The sequence below is a fragment of the Dendropsophus ebraccatus genome, chromosome 3, assembly GCF_027789765.1.
Source record: "Dendropsophus ebraccatus isolate aDenEbr1 chromosome 3, aDenEbr1.pat, whole genome shotgun sequence".
Classification (NCBI taxonomy): domain Eukaryota; kingdom Metazoa; phylum Chordata; class Amphibia; order Anura; family Hylidae; genus Dendropsophus; species Dendropsophus ebraccatus.
In genome coordinates, this window is record NC_091456.1 from 26267690 (window position 1) to 26288847 (window position 21158).

At 44.0% G+C, this 21158-nt stretch overlaps 2 protein-coding genes across 4 annotated transcripts in view; one reads left to right on the forward strand and one right to left on the reverse strand.

The window, feature by feature from the left end:
- The first annotated feature begins 210 nt into the window (after positions 1–210).
- RAB35 (RAB35, member RAS oncogene family) lies at positions 211–18147 on the forward strand. Its single transcript, XM_069961278.1, has 6 exons — positions 211–376; positions 14269–14319; positions 14578–14701; positions 14833–14957; positions 15050–15174; positions 17006–18147. Exons 1-6 carry the CDS (start codon positions 325–327, stop codon positions 17132–17134), a joined length of 606 nt encoding a protein of 201 aa, XP_069817379.1. The 5' UTR covers positions 211–324; the 3' UTR covers positions 17135–18147.
- BICDL1 (BICD family like cargo adaptor 1) overlaps positions 18083–21158 on the reverse strand; it is a 95572-nt gene continuing 92496 nt past the window's right edge. For 2 of the 3 annotated variants that reach the window (XM_069961277.1, XM_069961275.1), the window contains exon 10: positions 18083–18967. In XM_069961277.1, coding sequence (XP_069817378.1) covers positions 18761–18967 — 207 coding nt within the window. In that variant the 3' untranslated portion in view covers positions 18083–18760. The remainder of the gene's footprint in view (positions 18968–21158) is intronic. The other variant, XR_011362101.1, reaches the window with a different exon arrangement.

A 21158-nucleotide genomic window follows, 5' to 3' on the forward strand; every position in this document is an offset into this window, starting at 1 on the left:
GAGACGTGTACAGTCCAATAACAGTCGCCACACGAGCGATTCCTTCTCCTCGTGTGAACAGCGCCTCCTGGAGTCGCCATACAAGTATGGAGGGGGTTCACACAGATTTAGTCAAAATGGCGGCTGAATGGACACCGGGGGCGCGCACAGGAGGGGAGCCGCCCCGAGCGCGCGCTCAGGTGGGGCTGCGGTGGGCGTGGTCTGCGCCTGCGCACACGTCGCGGTTTCTCTGTCACTTCCGGCTGTTTGTCCGGGAAGCGGATTCGGTCGGAACGGAACGCGCGGATCCCGGGAGCCGGCCCACCAGCTGCACAGGCCGCCGACATGGCCCGGGATTACGACCATCTGTTCAAGTTGCTGATCATCGGAGACAGCGGTGAGGGCGGGCTCCTGGCCGGGGGAGGATGGGCTGGACAGGGAGAGGCCCGTGGGGTCAGCACCGGGGAGTGGGCAGTGGGAGCTCCTGTGTGATCGCTGACCCGGTGCTGGAGCGGATCCGTCTCTCATCCGTATCCTCCTTGTTGTCTCCCGGTAACCGCCGCATCCGTGTCATATCGTGTGCTCCCCAGCCTGTGGGATCGCTCTATGTATCCTTAGCCACAGGTCTGTGCTCTGCGCAGCGAGGAGGGAGAAGCGTCAGCACCGGCTCTTCACCCACCGCTTGTTGTATATGAGACCTGTAGCCGGTTCTCCTGCTATGCTGGCTCCTGGGGGCCATGTAACCCCATACACAAGCCGCAGCCCGGGCTCCTAGAGCCACAATGTGGGATACCAGGTGGGTGAGGAGGGCGCTCTGACCCTGTTCACACAGTAGAGAGGTGCGGTGGCTATTCACCACACAGAGCCGGTGTATGGGGGGATTACAGCTGCAGATCCTGATAATCTGGACAGAAAGGTGGCAGGTCATGCCGTAAACCAGGCAGGGAACCTTGGCTCTCCAGCTTACGCTTTGGCTGTCCAGGAATGATGGGAGTTGTAGTTTTGCACCAGCTGGTGTAAGAACTGCTCTAGGAATACCCCGGTGCCCTGGGCTCGGCCCTCCGTCCTCTGCTGCTTTCTTTTACTTTACTTATTTATTTATATTTTGTGTCTATTTAGATATTATGTATTTTTTTTAAATTTATTAACGTCATGTAATAATATTAGTGCTCCTTGTCGGGTTGTTTCCTGGTCACTGGGCACAGACATGGACTGTCACACCGGTGTCACACGTCTGTTTCAAGAACGGCCAGGAAGTGGCGACCGACAGGAACCAGAAAAAGTGTCAGAATCTCAGCGGCAGGGAACTGGTGAGGGGGTCTGTGCCCGTGGCTGCTGATATCTTACAGCTTTCTCAGCTGGTATTGTAAGTATGAGGTACTGGGAGTGATGGGAGAATAGTGATCTCACACTAGTACCAGTACCATATAGATCCGGAGAATAGTGATCTCACACTAGCCGCAGTACCTTATAGGTGCAGAGAATAGTGATCTCACACTAGTACCAGTACCTTATAGGTGCAGAGAATAGTGATCTCACACTAGTACCAGTACTGTATAGGTGCAGAGAATAGTGATTGCACACTAGCCCCAGTACTGTATAGGTGCAGAGAATAGTGATTGCACACTAGCCCCAGTACTGTATAGGTGCAGAGAATAGTGATTGCACACTAGCCGCAGTACCTTATAGCTGCAGAGAATAGTGATCTCACACTAGCCCCAGTACTGTATAGGTGCAGAGAATAGTGATTGCACACTAGCCGCAGTACCTTATAGCTGCAGAGAATAGTGATCTCACACTAGCCCCAGTACCTTATAGGTGCAGAGAATAGTGATCTCACACTAGCTGCAGTACCTTATAGCTGCAGAGACTAGTGATCTCACACTAGTACCTGTACTGTATAGGTGCAGAGAATAGTGATCTCACACTAGCCCCAGTACTGTATAGGTGCAGAGAATAGTGATCTCACACTAGCCCCAGTACTGTATAGGTGCAGAGAATAGTGATCTCACACTAGTACCAGTACTGTATAGGTGCAGAGAATAGTGATCTCACACTAGTACCAGTACTGTATAGGTGCAGAGAATAGTGATCTCACACTAGTACCAGTACTGTATAGGTGCAGAGAATAGTGATCTCACACTAGTACCAGTACCATATAGATCCGGAGAATAGTGATCTCACACTAGCCGCAGTACCTTATAGGTGCAGAGAATAGTGATCTCACACTAGTACCAGTACCTTATAGGTGCAGAGAATAGTGATCTCACACTAGTACCAGTACCATATAGGTGCAGAGAATAGTGATCTCACACTAGTACCAGTACTGTATAGGTGCAGAGAATAGTGATTGCACACTAGCCCCAGTACTGTATAGGTGCAGAGAATAGTGATTGCACACTAGCCCCAGTACTGTATAGGTGCAGAGAATAGTGATTGCACACTAGCCGCAGTACCTTATAGCTGCAGAGAATAGTGATCTCACACTAGCCCCAGTACCTTATAGGTGCAGAGAATAGTGATCTCACACTAGCTGCAGTACCTTATAGCTGCAGAGACTAGTGATCTCACACTAGTACCTGTACTGTATAGGTGCAGAGAATAGTGATCTCACACTAGCCCCAGTACTGTATAGGTGCAGAGAATAGTGATCTCACACTAGCCGCAGTACTGTATAGGTGCAGAGAATAGTGATCTCACACTAGCCCCAGTACTGTATAGGTGCAGAGAATAGTGATCTCACACTAGTACCAGTACTGTATAGGTGCAGAGAATAGTGATCTCACACTAGTACCAGTACTGTATAGGTGCAGAGAATAGTGATCTCACACTAGTACCAGTACTGTATAGGTGCAGAGAATAGTGATCTCACACTAGCCCCAGTACCTTATAGGTGCAGAGAATAGTGATCTCACACTAGTACCAGTACCATATAGGTGCAGAGAATAGTGATCTCACACTAGCCGCAGTACCTTATAGGTGCAGAGAATAGTGATCTCACACTAGTACCAGTACCTTATAGGTGCAGAGAATAGTGATCTCACACTAGCCCTAGTACCTTATAGCTGCAGAGACTAGTGATCTCACACTAGTACCTGTACTGTATAGGTGCAGAGAATAGTGATCTCACACTAGTACCAGTACCTTATAGGTGCAGAGAATAGTGATCTCACACTAGTACCAGTACTGTATAGGTGCAGAGAATAGTGATCTCACACTAGCCCTAGTACCTTATAGCTGCAGAGACTAGTGATCTCACACTAGTACCTGTACTGTATAGGTGCAGAGAATAGTGATCTCACACTAGCCCCAGTACTGTATAGGTGCAGAGAATAGTGATCTCACACTAGTACCAGTACTGTATAGGTGCAGAGAATAGTGATCTCACACTAGCCCCAGTACTGTATAGGTGCAGAGAATAGTGATCTCACACTAGCCCTAGTACCTTATAGCTGCAGAGACTAGTGATCTCACACTAGTACCTGTACTGTATAGGTGCAGAGAATAGTGATCTCACACTAGCCCCAGTACTGTATAGGTGCAGAGAATAGTGATCTCACACTAGTACCAGTACCATATAGATCCGGAGAATAGTGATCTCACACTAGCCGCAGTACCTTATAGGTGCAGAGAATAGTGATCTCACACTAGTACCAGTACCTTATAGGTGCAGAGAATAGTGATCTCACACTAGTACCAGTACCATATAGGTGCAGAGAATAGTGATCTCACACTAGTACCAGTACTGTATAGGTGCAGAGAATAGTGATTGCACACTAGCCCCAGTACTGTATAGGTGCAGAGAATAGTGATTGCACACTAGCCCCAGTACTGTATAGGTGCAGAGAATAGTGATCTCACACTAGTACCAGTACTGTATAGGTGCAGAGAATAGTGATTGCACACTAGCCCCAGTACTGTATAGGTGCAGAGAATAGTGATTGCACACTAGCCCCAGTACTGTATAGGTGCAGAGAATAGTGATTGCACACTAGCCGCAGTACCTTATAGCTGCAGAGAATAGTGATCTCACACTAGCCCCAGTACCTTATAGGTGCAGAGAATAGTGATCTCACACTAGCTGCAGTACCTTATAGCTGCAGAGACTAGTGATCTCACACTAGTACCTGTACTGTATAGGTGCAGAGAATAGTGATCTCACACTAGCCCCAGTACTGTATAGGTGCAGAGAATAGTGATCTCACACTAGCCGCAGTACTGTATAGGTGCAGAGAATAGTGATCTCACACTAGCCCCAGTACTGTATAGGTGCAGAGAATAGTGATCTCACACTAGTACCAGTACTGTATAGGTGCAGAGAATAGTGATCTCACACTAGTACCAGTACTGTATAGGTGCAGAGAATAGTGATCTCACACTAGTACCAGTACTGTATAGGTGCAGAGAATAGTGATCTCACACTAGTACCAGTACCATATAGATCCGGAGAATAGTGATCTCACACTAGCCGCAGTACCTTATAGGTGCAGAGAATAGTGATCTCACACTAGTACCAGTACCTTATAGGTGCAGAGAATAGTGATCTCACACTAGTACCAGTACCATATAGGTGCAGAGAATAGTGATCTCACACTAGTACCAGTACTGTATAGGTGCAGAGAATAGTGATTGCACACTAGCCCCAGTACTGTATAGGTGCAGAGAATAGTGATTGCACACTAGCCCCAGTACTGTATAGGTGCAGAGAATAGTGATTGCACACTAGCCCCAGTACTGTATAGGTGCAGAGAATAGTGATTGCACACTAGCCGCAGTACCTTATAGCTGCAGAGAATAGTGATCTCACACTAGCCCCAGTACCTTATAGGTGCAGAGAATAGTGATCTCACACTAGCTGCAGTACCTTATAGCTGCAGAGACTAGTGATCTCACACTAGTACCTGTACTGTATAGGTGCAGAGAATAGTGATCTCACACTAGCCCCAGTACTGTATAGGTGCAGAGAATAGTGATCTCACACTAGCCGCAGTACTGTATAGGTGCAGAGAATAGTGATCTCACACTAGCCCCAGTACTGTATAGGTGCAGAGAATAGTGATCTCACACTAGTACCAGTACTGTATAGGTGCAGAGAATAGTGATCTCACACTAGTACCAGTACTGTATAGGTGCAGAGAATAGTGATCTCACACTAGTACCAGTACTGTATAGGTGCAGAGAATAGTGATCTCACACTAGCCGCAGTACCTTATAGGTGCAGAGAATAGTGATCTCACACTAGTACCAGTACCATATAGGTGCAGAGAATAGTGATCTCACACTAGCCGCAGTACCTTATAGGTGCAGAGAATAGTGATCTCACACTAGTACCAGTACCTTATAGGTGCAGAGAATAGTGATCTCACACTAGTACCAGTACTGTATAGGTGCAGAGAATAGTGATCTCACACTAGCCCTAGTACCTTATAGCTGCAGAGACTAGTGATCTCACACTAGTACCTGTACTGTATAGGTGCAGAGAATAGTGATCTCACACTAGCCCCAGTACTGTATAGGTGCAGAGAATAGTGATCTCACACTAGTACCAGTACTGTATAGGTGCAGAGAATAGTGATCTCACACTAACCCCAGTACTGTATAGGTGCAGAGAATAGTGATCTCACACTAGCCCTAGTACCTTATAGCTGCAGAGACTAGTGATCTTACACTAGTACCTGTACTGTATAGGTGCAGAGAATAGTGATCTCACACTAGCCCCAGTACTGTATAGGTGCAGAGAATAGTGATCTCACACTAGTACCAGTACCATATAGATCCGGAGAATAGTGATCTCACACTAGCCGCAGTACCTTATAGGTGCAGAGAATAGTGATCTCACACTAGTACCAGTACCTTATAGGTGCAGAGAATAGTGATCTCACACTAGTACCAGTACCATATAGGTGCAGAGAATAGTGATCTCACACTAGTACCAGTACTGTATAGGTGCAGAGAATAGTGATTGCACACTAGCCCCAGTACTGTATAGGTGCAGAGAATAGTGATTGCACACTAGCCCCAGTACTGTATAGGTGCAGAGAATAGTGATTGCACACTAGCCGCAGTACCTTATAGCTGCAGAGAATAGTGATCTCACACTAGCCCCAGTACCTTATAGGTGCAGAGAATAGTGATCTCACACTAGCTGCAGTACCTTATAGCTGCAGAGACTAGTGATCTCACACTAGTACCTGTACTGTATAGGTGCAGAGAATAGTGATCTCACACTAGCCCCAGTACTGTATAGGTGCAGAGAATAGTGATCTCACACTAGTACCAGTACTGTATAGGTGCAGAGAATAGTGATCTCACACTAGTACCAGTACTGTATAGGTGCAGAGAATAGTGATCTCACACTAGTACCAGTACTGTATAGGTGCAGAGAATAGTGATCTCACACTAGCCGCAGTACTGTATAGGTGCATAGAATAGTGATTGCACACTAGCCGCAGTACTGTATAGGTGCAGAGAATAGTGATCTCACACTAGTACCAGTACTGTATAGGTGCAGAGAATAGTGATCTCACACTAGCCGCAGTACCTTATAGGTGCAGAGAATAGTGATCTCACACTAGTACCAGTACCATATAGGTGCAGAGAATAGTGATCTCACACTAGCCGCAGTACCTTATAGGTGCAGAGAATAGTGATCTCACACTAGTACCAGTACCTTATAGGTGCAGAGAATAGTGATCTCACACTAGCCCTAGTACCTTATAGCTGCAGAGACTAGTGATCTCACACTAGTACCAGTACTGTATAGGTGCAGAGAATAGTGATCTCACACTAGTACCAGTACCTTATAGGTGCAGAGAATAGTGATCTCACACTAGCCCTAGTACCTTATAGCTGCAGAGACTAGTGATCTCACACTAGTACCTGTACTGTATAGGTGCAGAGAATAGTGATCTCACACTAGTACCAGTACCTTATAGGTGCAGAGAATAGTGATCTCACACTAGTACCAGTACTGTATAGGTGCAGAGAATAGTGATCTCACACTAGCCCTAGTACCTTATAGCTGCAGAGACTAGTGATCTCACACTAGTACCTGTACTGTATAGGTGCAGAGAATAGTGATCTCACACTAGCCCCAGTACTGTATAGGTGCAGAGAATAGTGATCTCACACTAGTACCAGTACTGTATAGGTGCAGAGAATAGTGATCTCACACTAACCCCAGTACTGTATAGGTGCAGAGAATAGTGATCTCACACTAGCCCTAGTACCTTATAGCTGCAGAGACTAGTGATCTCACACTAGTACCTGTACTGTATAGGTGCAGAGAATAGTGATCTCACACTAGCCCCAGTACTGTATAGGTGCAGAGAATAGTGATCTCACACTAGCCGCAGTACTGTATAGGTGCAGAGAATAGTGATCTCACACTACCCCTAGTACTGTATAGGTGCAGAGAATAGTGATCTCACACTAGCCGCAGTACTGTATAGGTGCAGAGAATAGTGATCTCACACTAGTACCAGTACTGTATAGGTGCAGAGAATAGTGATCTCACACTAACCCCAGTACTGTATAGGTGCAGAGAATAGTGATCTCACACTAGCCCCAGTACTGTATAGGTGCAGAGAATAGTGATCTCACACTAGCCCCAGTACCTTATAGGTGCAGAGAATAGTGATCTCACACTAGCCCTAGTACCTTATAGGTGCAGAGAATAGTGATCTCACACTAGCCCCAGTACTGTATAGGTGCAGAGAATAGTGATCTCACACTAGCCCCAGTACTGTATAGGTGCAGAGAATAGTGATCTCACACTAGCCGCAGTACTGTATAGGTGCAGAGAATAGTGATCTCACACTAGTACCAGTACTGTATAGGTGCAGAGAATAGTGATCTCACACTAGCCCCAGTACCTTATAGGTGCAGAGAATAGTGATCTCACACTAGCCCTAGTACCTTATAGGTGCAGAGAATAGTGATCTCACACTAGCCCCAGTACTGTATAGGTGCAGAGAATAGTGATCTCACACTAGCCCCAGTACCTTATAGGTGCAGAGAATAGTGATCTCACACTAGCCCTAGTACCTTATAGGTGCAGAGACTAGTGATCTCACACTAGCCCCAGTACTGTATAGGTGCAGAGAATAGTGATCTCACACTAGCCGCAGTACTGTATAGGTGCAGAGAATAGTGATCTCACACTAGTACCAGTACTGTATAGGTGCAGAGAATAGTGATCTCACACTAGCCCCAGTACCGTATAGGTGCAGAGAATAGTGATCTCACACTAGCCCCAGTACTGTATAGGTGCAGAGAATAGTGATCGCACACTAGCCCCAGTACTGTATAGGTGCAGAGAATAGTGATCTCACACTAGCCGCAGTACTGTATAGGTGCAGAGAATAGTGATCTCACACTAGTACCAGTACTGTATAGGTGCAGAGAATAGTGATCTCACACTAGTACCAGTACCTTATAGGTGCAGAGAATAGTGATTGCACACTAGCCGCAGTACTGTATAGGTGCAGAGAATAGTGATCTCACACTAGTACCAGTACCTTATAGGTGCAGAGAATAGTGATCGCACACTAGCCCCAGTACCTTATAGGTGCAGAGAATAGTGATCTCACACTAGTACCAGTACTGTATAGGTGCAGAGAATAGTGATCTCACACTAGTACCAGTACTGTATAGGTGCAGAGAATAGTGATCTCACACTAGCCCCAGTACCTTATAGGTGCAGAGAATAGTGATTGCACACTAGCCGCAGTACTGTATAGGAGCAGAGAATAGTGATCTCACACTAGTACCAGTACCTTATAGGTGCAGAAAATAGTGATTGCACACTAGCCCCAGTACTGTATAGGTGCAGAGAATAGTGATTGCACACTAGCCCCAGTACTATATAGGTACATAGGTGATCTCACACTAGCCCCAGTACTGTATAGGTACATAGGTGATCTCACACTAGCTGCAGTACCGTATAGATGTGGGAATAGTCCTGCACTTAGGGTGTCATGCAGTTTTTAAATCAGATTATTTTTTTTTTAATTAAAAAAAAAAATTCTAAAAGACAAAGTAAATTATAAGACAACAGAAACTAAGCATTGTATTGTTAGGGGAAAGTGTCTGTGTGCTCCCGGGTGTACTTTCTTATAGTTGCAAACTACCCATGGGGAAATGGGGCCGGGGGAGATTAGGGGCCGGGGGAGATTAGGGATAAACGAGTATCGTATATGATGTTTCTTTGGCCGTGCGGCCCTATTGCTGCGTGGTCTTATATAGTTCTTTCTCACTATTTCTTTTATAGTGGCACATAGCAGAGATCTGCCACCTGTATGGAACATTGCAGGGAAATCATCTTCATCTCTGCGCTCATTATCTTGCAGAAATAAACGTGGATTCCGCCTTTTAATGATTTTTAGGTGTTGAGTGGGAATCTCTTTGTAAAACATGCAGATTTTGCCTAGGGCCTTATTCCACAGGACGATTATCGTTTGCATAATCGTTAACGATTAACGATCGCTATTGCAAAAGACCTGAAACCGTTCACTCATTTCTATGGAACGATAATCGTTACTTATGATCGACTTAGTAATGGTGATCCTAATCTTAAAGTGTTGATGTCCTTACAAATAACTTTTAACCTGCCAAAAGTTTTGATTGATCCGGGTCTGAGTGTTTAGACTCATAGTGATCGGGAGGGGACCTCACTAAGCCCAGACCTCTCCCGCTCTATCATGTGATGAGTCGGGCTCGTAGTGTAATGGTCTGTTTACACTAAGTGATAATTCACCCAATCAATATTGTAATGATTTTGAAGCGACAATTTGGTTTTTATTTTAGACGAATAATTTGTTAGAAAAAACGTTCGAAAATTCGTTAGAAAAATCATTAGAAAAATCGTTATTGTGATCGTTTTTAAGCCCATTTCACACACAGGGTGAATCAGTGAAAGACTTTACAGGAAGCGATCAGCGAATTCTTAGCGAACGACCAACGACGATTTGAGAACATGTTGAAAGATCACAATGAACGATTTCTCGCTCGTCGCTCGATTGTTCGCTGTGTTTTACACGGAACCATTATCTCTCAAATGCGATCGTTTCGCGAAAATTCCAACGATAATCATTCCGTGTAAATGCACCATAAGTCTATGGAGCCCGACCTTTTTTTTTTTTTTTTTTTTTCCCCCTCACATAGCGGGGAGCACACTCACTGGTTCTCCCAAATGGTACGGATCTGAACACTACTCAGACTGGAACGATCAAAACTTTTGTCTCGTCTCTGTGACATATCAGATGTTTTTTATAGTGACAGTGAGACGTGTAAAGGTGCCGGGGAGGAGGTGGTAAAAAGAAATAACCTGCTCTCACCTCCCCGGCTCCAGTGCAGATGCAGCATACTACTGCTCCGAGCCCTTGGCCGCTTCCTGCTTAGAGAGGTCGTGATGTGTCACTCCACCAGTCAGCGACCGAGGAGGGACCCCATTACGGCCACTGAGTGGCCCTGACACGTGGCGACCTTGGTCCGCTCTCTAAGCCGGAAGTGGCCAGAAAATGTCTAATGCCGGGGATTGACAACAGAGCAGCTGTAGCACAGGGCTGAATCTTTTTATCGAGGCGACCATCTGATGCCCAGCGGGTGCCATGTACAGGTCCTGTTCTGATTAACTGGACTTTCTTTCTGACTCCCTAGTGAGTTATCCTGAATTTATAGTAATAGCAAAATGCTTCATTATCTCTGCAATCTGCTCACCAGCCGTCTGCCTTATAAGTGACTGCTGCTCCGAGCCGCTCCTCCCCGGGTGCCGGGAAAGCTGGATCCAGTCCTGGGAAACTTCTCCCAGTTTCTCAAGACTGGATCCAGCTTTTTAGAGCACATGTGGAGGGGGGGGGATTAAGCGGCAGTGAGTTAAAATGCAGCAGGTGATGAGTAGATTGCACGTCTCTCTCTATCTCTAATCCCTACCTTACAATAGTCTAGTGGCGGCCATATATCTTCTGCCAAAGCAGCTTAGTTCTAGTTCTTAAATATATACATAATGGCAGCCGCTTGGTTTTAGTTCTAAAATAAAAGCATCGGGCAATGAACCCAACATGGCCAATCTATCTTTTCCTAAACGTTATTGGTTGGAAGGCCTCCATACATATATAGTGGGACATGATGGTCCCAGTGAAATCAGCCACTTTGGACGTTTTTCTATTTTGGTCAAATTGGATCATTGGAGTCCAACTACTTGGACTGCTGCTTATTCTTTGATCAGAGGGTATATGACCCCTAAATGAAAGGAGCAACAAAGCATAAGAATTTGTCTCTCCGGCCAATGATGCTGCGGTGTGAGGTCACATTCCAAGATGGCGCCGGCAGTACAGTCATCTTCGTTGTGGTCGGTCAGTGCCACTTACCTCTAGATGGACCTTTTTACCTATGTAGAACCTGCTTTGCTTTGGTCCAGCAGTGGGATGATGGTGGTTCTACACTCCATTTAGTTTTCCTATTTCTGGACAGAAATTACCATAGAAAGCAAGAAGCCATGCACAGTATAAGGGTCACATAGGAATGAAGCTCCCAATACAAATCCCCTAAAATTAAGAGAACAGTAAGTCACGTGTTGGGGTCCTGCAGGCTACATTGTCACATACACTTTGGTGTGTCTGTAACTCCCTTACTATGTCTATTTTTAGGAGAATGTTTTTTTTTGGGAATGACAAAGTATTGGGTAATAAGGGAATACTCCTTGGGGGATGTCTGAGGTCATCCCAATGTGTACTTGTACTTGAATCTAACCTGCTGATATGTCACTATTGCACAGGAGATGCAGAGGAGGAAGGTTTGCGTCTTACCTTCCCCCTCTGTTCTGGTCGCATTTACTCGTTCCATGTTCCACACGGACGTGGAATGCCTGTAACGGCCATAGTTGTAGTACACTAGGAGCACTGCTCGCCCCCAGCCGACCTGCTCTATTCATTATCATTAGGGGCGTATGGGCACTATGGGGGCGGGCAGTGCTTCTAATAATCTCCCTGTGTAATGCTGCGTTTACACGGAACGATTATCGTTCGAATTTTCGCAATAACGATCGCATTTGAGCGATAATCGTTCCGTGTAAACAGCAAACGATCTAACGACGAGCGAGAAACTATAAAACATATTGGGGGAGATTTATCAAACATGGTGTAAAGTGAAACTGGCTCAGTTGCCCCTAGCAACCAATCAGATTCCAACTTTCATTTTCCAAAGAGTCTGTGAGGAATGAAAGGTGGAATCTGATTGGTTGCTAGGGGCAACTGAGCCAGTCTCACTTTACACCATGGTTGATAAATCTCCCCCATTGTGTAGATTCCAAGGATCACCTTTACCTTGCCAGAAATGCAGCTTTTCTGATACAGCCTAGAAGGAGTCTACTTTGGAGCCGGGTCGTTGATGGTTTTGCAGAACTTCTCCACTGGTGCCATCTTGGTTCCTCTCCTTCTGTAATGGTTTTGGTCAGTGGAAGTCTCATTTACCCGGCTACTAAGGATGTCAAACAATCAGAGCTGACAGTGTAAGGACACGTCCCCATCGGGTGACACCCGTTTGGTTATTTAGTCATTCATTTCTAGAAAGAACAATAGAGGAACGTCCCAGCTCCGAGCAGCAGAATTGTTTAATGTAGGGCAGACAGGCCAGGAGAGTCAGCAGCTGAACGTACACATCACATAAATGATTGTGGCTGGCTGTCTATTTGGGAATAGGAGGAGGGGGCGTGATTGATTTCAACTGCATGATCCTTTTGTTCTTAGGAAGATAAGCCGCTGCACCCATGCATATTCAGCCAAGCGTACATGTGTATGGGGTAATCCAGTGAGGTAGTTGTCAGCCGATTGAGTGTATATATTGGCAATAAAGAGGACGGAGTGATATAGAAAAGTCAGGAGCTGCATATAGTCTAAACTTTGTATTGTTGTCTCCTGTGGCTTGGCTCAGAATTATATTCTGTATTTGGGGGAGGAACTGACTAGCTATGGAGATGGGTACAAACTGGCATACTATGTGCTTAACATTTTCTTTTATATCAACTAGTATCAGAAAGTTATATAGATTTGTAATTCTATTTAAAATCTCAAGTCTTCCAGTACTTATCAGCCGCTGTATGCCCTACAGAAAGTGGTGTATTCTTTCCAGTCTGACACAGCGCTCTCTGCTGCCACCTCTGTCCGAGACAGGAACTGTCCAGAGCAGTAGCAAATCCCCATAGAAAACCTCTCCTGCTTTGGACAGTTGCTGTGTCAGACTAGAAAGAATACACCACTTCCTGCAGGACATACAGCAGCTATTAAGTACTGGAAGACTTGAGATTTTAAAATAGAAGTAATTTACCCTGTTAATAAACAGGCTGACAGGTAGGTCAGATACTAGCACAGACCTGGCATGTTTAGGCTAGGGACACATTGCAGATATGCTGCAGATTTTCTGCCTTTGGCTTATGTTTTTCTGCAGACAATCAGCACTGTAGGCATTATAGTGGGGGCACAGGTAGGCAGTATCTTGCAGCTGGACTTTAAAGGATTGGCCATCAGTACATCCGTAGGTGGATTAGCTCCCCAGCCGTGGCTTAGCGTTCCATCCTGTTACTATAGACTCTATGTGGGCTGCCTTTGTACTGGTAAGATGTGGTTGGGGTCCTTGAGTTTGGGTGTGAACGGCCTGTTATGTTCCAGTAGATTTTACTTTGGTAACCGTTCTATGACTACCATACATCCTACTGTCAGAAAATGTATGATATATCTCCCCTGAGCCCGGTCCTCACTATGGAAACAGACTGGACCGCAGTTATTTGTAGGCTGGAGAAGGTCAGATTGTCACTATATATTTCTCTAGTTACAGCTCCAGTATTTTATTTATTTTTTGAGAAGTCTAGAAAAATGTAGAAAAAGCAAAAGGTAGGCAGCAAACTCAGTGCCGCTACACTGTATGTGTGAGTAGACACAGCCGGGCCTTCCCTTTCCTCATAGTGGTTACAGCAGGGTGTCAGTGACCACAGCCATATCTTGTAACCCGTCCTTTGCTGGTAGGAAGCCTGTTGGGCTCTGTTCGCACCTGTGTCTTCCTCCTCCCCTTTATTGCCTGACCGTGGACCCATGTAGAGTGTATATGGGGCCCTTTCCTGGTGTCGGTGCTAAACACAGGCACAGAGCGTTATGTAAATTTGATAGGTTTCATGTTTTACAACCGAACCCCCCCCCCCCCCCCACACACACACACACCTTCCCATACTGTGTGATACATTGTACCCCCATACATGTATGAGCTTAAATATCACTAATTGCTTTATTTTCCTTTCAGGTGTTGGGAAAAGTAGTTTACTCCTAAGGTTTGCTGATAACACCTTTTCAGGTAAGGGGAACATCATTATATTCTAATCCTTATGTGCATTACTTCCCTAATCCTTTGGGTTCTATTATATGGAACCCAATCAGGTAGATATCGGCCCATGTAATAAAGACAATGATCAGCCAAGTGCTACAGTGAGGTAGGATTGCAGGATCCTGTGTGTGCAGTATATAGTGTATAGGGGCAGTACCGAGGCTAGTCTGCACCAACACAAAACCAACCAAAAATCCTTTCAGCTCATTTCTTGCTTTCCTTTTATAGGCAGCTATATCACAACAATCGGGGTTGATTTTAAAATCAGAACAGTTGAAATTAATGGAGAGAAAGTGAAACTCCAGATATGGGACACTGCGGGGCAGGAACGGTTTCGGACTATAACATCAACGTAAGTTTAATCTGTGAGCAAGCAATGCATTCAAAGTATCTCCCTGTCTCTATACATGTGTTTTACCCTTGTGGGCAGGGTCCTGCCTCCTTCTCTACCAGCGTCATTCATTTGGTTCATGTTTCCTACAGATACTACAGAGGGACGCACGGTGTGATTGTTGTTTATGACGTCACCAGTGCCGAATCTTTTGTAAATGTAAAAAGATGGTTACATGAAATAAACCAGAACTGTGATGACGTCTGCCGGATATTAGGTGAGGATTTCATCACTCGCTTCAGAGCTATAGTTTCACATTTCAAAACGTGTCATTTAAATTTTTTTTTTTTTAATTTATTTTTTTCCAAGTGGGAAATAAGAACGATGATCCTGAGCGGAAAGTGGTGGAAACAGAAGACGCCTATAAATTTGCTGCGCAGATGGACATTCAGCTGTTTGAGACTAGCGCCAAAGAAAACCTCAATGTTGAGGAGGTGTGTATTATCGATACATACCAGCAGGATCTATTATGTGATCATGTTTAGTAGTTCTAGTTGGTTAATAAAAATAATATTAATCAATGCTTTCATCAAATTTGCTTGTTGTGTCTGAAGAACGGACATCTTGCTTATACATTGAATCCACATCATCTGTTTAACTTTTTGTTATTAACACAAACCTGTCAGGTAAAAAAAATAAATAAAATGTGTATACGTGTTTTAGTGTGTGTATGTATATATATTTTTTCTGGACTGGTACGTGTTAATTACAAAAATAATGTATATATAGGTTTATATAGGTACCCCACATTGCACATTGAAGAGGCCAGAAGCCGTGCACCATTCATTGTATAGTGGTAACACCACATTGCTGCAGCTTAGCTTCTGTTCACACACGCTTACAGGATATGATAAACTGAAAGAAGCTATAAGAGTTATATATTTAGGAACAGGAATTCAGCGCAAAAAGCTGAGTAAATCTTGACAGGACAGCAAAAACCGGAAGAAAAAAATGTATGCATTTGTGTGCATCTGTTTTGATCCGTTTTTCCATTGACTTCCATTGTAAAAAAAAAAAAAAAAAACAGATCAAAACGGATCCGTTTTTTTTACGGACACAAAAACTTAGCTGACACTACTTTTGTGTCCGTTAAAAAAACGCATCCGTTTTGATCTGCTTTTTTTTACAATGGAAGTCAGTGGAAAAACAGATCAAAACGGATGCACACAAATGCATCAATTTTTTTCATCCATTTTTCATCCGTTTTTTGCAAAAAAAAAAACGCAGTGTGAACCCAGCCTACGAGTTTTGCTTGTCCCGCCCATATAGGATGATTGACAGCTTTCTGTGTTCTGAGCAGACAGCCAGTCAGCCTGTGTGGGTGGTATAAGGAGGGCCAGTGTAGGTTGCTTTAACTTGCAGATTTTTATTGCTCTGGTCATAAGTTTCCCAAACATAGTAAATGTAAAGCAAGTTGTATGTGGAATTATAGAAAAAGTAAATTGATCCTCCAAATTCTGTATTCCCCAGTCCTCCCGCAATTGTAGACTAAATTTTAATTTTTGCTACTAGGAAGTGAAATGGTGTAGGGGTTATTTGGTTACGTAAAATTTGTTCCATACTTATTACCTTATTTTTTCAGTCTTCTTCCCCCCCAGTTCTGAGCCTGCTGCTTTCTGCCGAAGACACAGAAAACTGTGTGTGAGCTGTTCCCTCAGTCTCCCCCCTCCCTTCCAAAACAGTTTATGTAAACAGTGTCTGTGATGCTGGGAATGATAATCACAGTGAGGTCATCAGCAGTTTGACCTCAGATTAACCCTCACGGCATCGAAGAGTGGAAAAACAGCTATTGAGAGACACTTTACATGAGCTGTCTCAGAAGGGAGGGGGAGACGGAGAGAACAGCTCGCTAACAGTTTTCTGTGTCTTCAACAGAAAGCACCATGCTCAGAACTGGGGAAAGGAGACTGAATAGTTAGTATATATGGAATGAATTGTCAGCCCTCAGGAGTGGGAATGGTTTAACATGTATTTTACGGGAATACCCCTTTTAAAGGTGGACATTCACCTTAAGTTATGATGTGCAGAGACCAGGACTTAAGTATTAGTTGCATTATGTGTTGTTACCACCAATTTCCCAGTAACAGCTGTCAAAGGCTATAAAACCTGTTTACTTACTGCAAAGAAGCTGGAATGTGTGAACAAGCCCTTATGGTATTTTATTAATACTAATAATAGAGGTTTGAAACTATTCAGCGTTTGCATATAAGAGGTTTGCTCTATATGTATTACTGACTTCTAATGTATTTATCCTTCATTTTGTAGATGTTTAATTGCATTACTGAGCTAGTCCTCCGAGCAAAGAAAGACAATTTGGCAAAGCAGCAACAACAGCAACAGAACGACGTGGTGAAATTAACCAAAAACAGTAAACGGAAGAAGAGGTGCTGCTAGGTGCCGGCACAGCACAGAGAGGCCGCACTCAATCCGAACATTCGTTCCTGGGACGAAGAGTAACTGTACCACGGGCAGTGCCCAGCTTTCAGGGGTTGGGGCATTTTCTCAGTTTTGTGCTGTTAATTTAAGAATTTTCTCAAGGTTTTCTATTGAGAGGCGCTGGCACCTTTTTATTGCTGTGCCAACAAGGTGTTGTGGATCTTTGTCATCCCCTTGTCACCCCTGCTCTTCTGGAGCGTCTGCTAGGAAAGGACAGTTGCAGTGCCTACCCCTTGGACTGATTAACAAGAGTCTGTACATACTGTATATTGCGTTAACCAGCCATGCCTCCCTCCCATTGCTTTGGCTTTTGCCTTCCGATCGCCAATCTGTCATGACGCGTAATGAATATGAACTGATCAAATTTTTAAAGATTTAGGACAGATGGCATCTTAACCTTGGCTCGTGCCTGGTTTTCAGTCCTGCCTTTTAGGGTAGGACTCTCACTAGGCCTTGCTGTTAATTTGCTTCCCTGCTGTTTAGTTTTCGTCACTATTTAAAACCATGCTAAAGGAAAAAAAAACAAAAACAAGCATCTATTCCATTGACCCGTACAGGACAGACAACCACCAAGATCATTTTTGTTTTTAATAAAAAGAAAAAAAAGGCTGGATGGATCCGGAACTATTAAGTCATTTGTTACGATCTTAAGAACCATTATGTTAAGGAAAAAAATGTATAATTGAAAAAAAAAAATCTGCCAAATTTTTTGTACCATCTTGTTCATAAATAGGAACCAACTAATAAAAATGTGAAATACGGATCCTGAATTTGGGGAGAAAAAAAAACAAAAAAGTGTCTATTAATGTCTATAGAAATCCACATGGGAGTGTGGGTAAAAGCTTGTTTACCGGTTTCGGCGTCACGAAGGACGGATGTTTGACAGAAGTGTTCACAGGGACCATGGAAAATCATAGAAATATTTTATTCCAGAGAGTTTACAATAAAAAGAGCATAATTTTGTACTAAAATATGACATTCTCTTTATATCTGTATATTATAAAAAACCAAAACTGTATGCAATATTCATTATAAAAATTCTGCTTCTTCTATGTACATGGAGCATGTCTCAGTACGTGAGCTGTAGGGAACAGTAGGGACCGTTCCACTGTGCTGTGCTCTGTCTGGAAGACCAGAGGTAGGGAAGTCTGTTCCTTGCACCGAGAGCAGCTCAGGACCTGTCTACAATGGTAATACCTGCTAAATTCAGTTATCAAGGAAGCTATGGAGTGAATAGAAACAGATGGCTCTAAAAGTGCAAAGGTGTTCTTAATGGATAGATCCACTGAACAAGGTGTTAGTTTCCACAATAGAAAATACATCTGAAATAAATACAAGTATCTCAAGGTGCTTAGCGCAGGGGCACTAAGCAGAATACTTTCTAGTAACCGTCTTAAGCCATATGCCTGCTCACTTCAGACTTGGGGGGAGGGGGGGATTGTAAGGATTTGCTCACCCACAGATGGCTTTATGGATCACTAACATTGTGCCTTTCCGCTCTTTGATTGCCAGCAAATTGTTTTCCCCCCTACTGAGCTGGCTGCCATGATTCATAAAGCAATTTTCATTGGAAAGGTTGAGTAATTAACATTTTGTTTTCTTAAGAAATGAAAAGAGACGTCTTCCTTCAGACCCAATAGGCTCTTCTCCTGGCCTCTCTGTGCAATTCAGAGTGGTAACCTTGCCACAATGTTTGATTTGGTGGCCACTGGAGAAGGAATATACAGTCTGGCTCCATTCCTTCTGGTGTTTGTCCATCAATTGCTGGTCAATGACTCTGTGCATGTCATCCTGTTACCAGAGAGGAGGGGGAGAAAAAAAAAAAATCAAACATCTGAACCATTTGTATTAGCTGGCCCAATGGCTTTATAAAGAAAGATGGTGGTAAGAATGGGCTGTCAGATGAAAGAGAGATACAGAAATGCCGCAGACCTTTCACTGGATGAACCATGCAGAGATCTATGTAACTCAGGCAGGAGTCATGATTTGTGTTTGCTTTGGTTGTGTCTTTATTGTTACTGAAACAGAACATCCTTTTACTATAGGCCGGGGATGGGAAACAATGGGTAACCAATCCAAATTACTGTAGGTCTTTATCACTTTAAGAAGTGCCAAGACGTGGTATTAATACCAGGACTTCAGGTTGTATGTATGGCAGGGATGGGGAACCTTTGGCCCTCTAGCTGTTGCAAAACTACCATTTCCATCATGCTTGGACAGCCAAAGCTTTAGCTTTGGCTGTCCAAGCATGATGGGAATGGTAGTTTTGCAACAGCTGGAGGGCCAAAGGTTCCCCATCCATGGTGTATGGGGTCAGCCAGTGGTGTACACAAGGTTGGTACTGTAGCCCACCCGTTGAGTGTATGTGCACATTATCAGAGCTGCCTACTTATGGAGCTGTAGGTTTGGGCCCCAGTGAGGAGTGCGGTCAATACCACTTCTTCCTTTCCCTGCATTTAAGGGGGAGCTTTAGCAATCCTATATATATATATAAAAAAAAAAACTCACAGAAGGAATATAGGTGCACTTTCTGATTCCTCACTGATCGTTTAACACCATTCCCACTTGTCTACTCTGCTTTTAGCCTCAGATTCTAATTTTTTACAAACAATCCCAGTTTTACATCATGGCACCCAGCCAGGAAACTACATCACCCAGCAGGGTACCCGCGCCCCTGTCTTGTAGTATCTGCCCACCCCTGGTTCAGTCTGCTTCTGCTTTGCACATTAAACATAAAATGTATCTCCTTTTGTCTATCTATTCATCTACATAAATAGATTAGCGAGAGAAAAATAAAATAACAGTGTCTCCTTTCCCCTATACCACTCAGGAGAGGCTGTTGTTTCCGCACCCTTGACCAGGTGATCACTGGCATCAGAAGAGACAGTTCAGAGGGGAGGACAGGAGTGGGCACAAGGCAGTGAGTCTTTCCACCACATGACTGGTAGTTGCCTAATATTGTTGGCACCCCCAGCAATAAGTTTGTGGTTTGTCGGTGGGCTGTTCTGCACTGGTAGGGTGGGGTATGTAGAGGAGAGGACACAGCACTAAGGGTGCCTTTACACAGAGAGATTTGTCTGACAGATTTTTGAAGCCAAAACCAGGACCAGACTATAAACCGAGAACAGGTCATAAAGACTGAGATTTCTTCTTTTCAAATCCAGTCCTGGCTTTGGCTTCAAAAAATCTGTCAGATAAATCTCTCTGTGTAAAGGCACCCTAAGAATAAATATAGATTGTCAAAAACTGACAAGGGTAAAGGGAATTTATTCATGAATAGTGCTTTTATTTTAACATGGCCCATATTAGCAGCTACACAGCCAGTTCATAACTGAAAGGCCCTATAATGCCGGGATAATAATGTAATTTATGTCACAGGACACTTATAGTACAGTAGTATTTATTGGGGTGATGGCACACTTCACGCTACCATTGGATCCAAGAGCCAAGGCCAGGATATTTCTATTCTTTTGGGAACTGACACCAATATGATGTTTTCAAAGTCGTATTCACACTAATGGACTATAAGAAACAAAAGTTCCCAAGGATTAAGCAATTTATTGTTTTTTTTGGGGACACTGATGGCAGCACACTAGGTCCCTATGCATCCAATCTTGGAGACATGTCCCCCTAGTATCTCTATATTATGGGATCTAATAGAACAGAGTAGGGCCACAGACTTCTCACAGCTCTGTAAAAATGGCAATAGGACTCCCCTTGGAATGGATCGTACTGCTACATCTTTGATGTTCTGAGGATAGTCTGCAGTCTGTGACCTCTTATATTTGTATTGTGTTTTACTTTTACATGGATGGATTTTTGTTGCTTATTGGTTATGCATAGACGTAAAAGCCAAGATATAGGATGCAATTATGATATAATATAAGAACTTGGTAGTAATGAAATGGAATGTGGATAAATAATGGATACAGCAAGAACATGGCCAGCAGTTTACAAATGCCATCGGTGAGATTGATGATGG

What these genes read in the sequence shown, in the direction of transcription:
- RAB35 (XM_069961278.1), top strand. Translation starts at nt 325, where the DNA reads ATGGCCCGGGATTACGACCATCTGTTCAAGTTGCTGATCATCGGAGAC. An exon ending in TTTCGGACTATAACATCAAC is followed by an intron (nt 14,702 to 14,832) that starts GTAAGTTTAATC and finishes TGTTTCCTACAG; the next exon opens with ATACTACAGAGGGACGCACG. An exon ending in AAAACCTCAATGTTGAGGAG is followed by an intron (nt 15,175 to 17,005) that starts GTGTGTATTATC and finishes TTCATTTTGTAG; the next exon opens with ATGTTTAATTGCATTACTGA.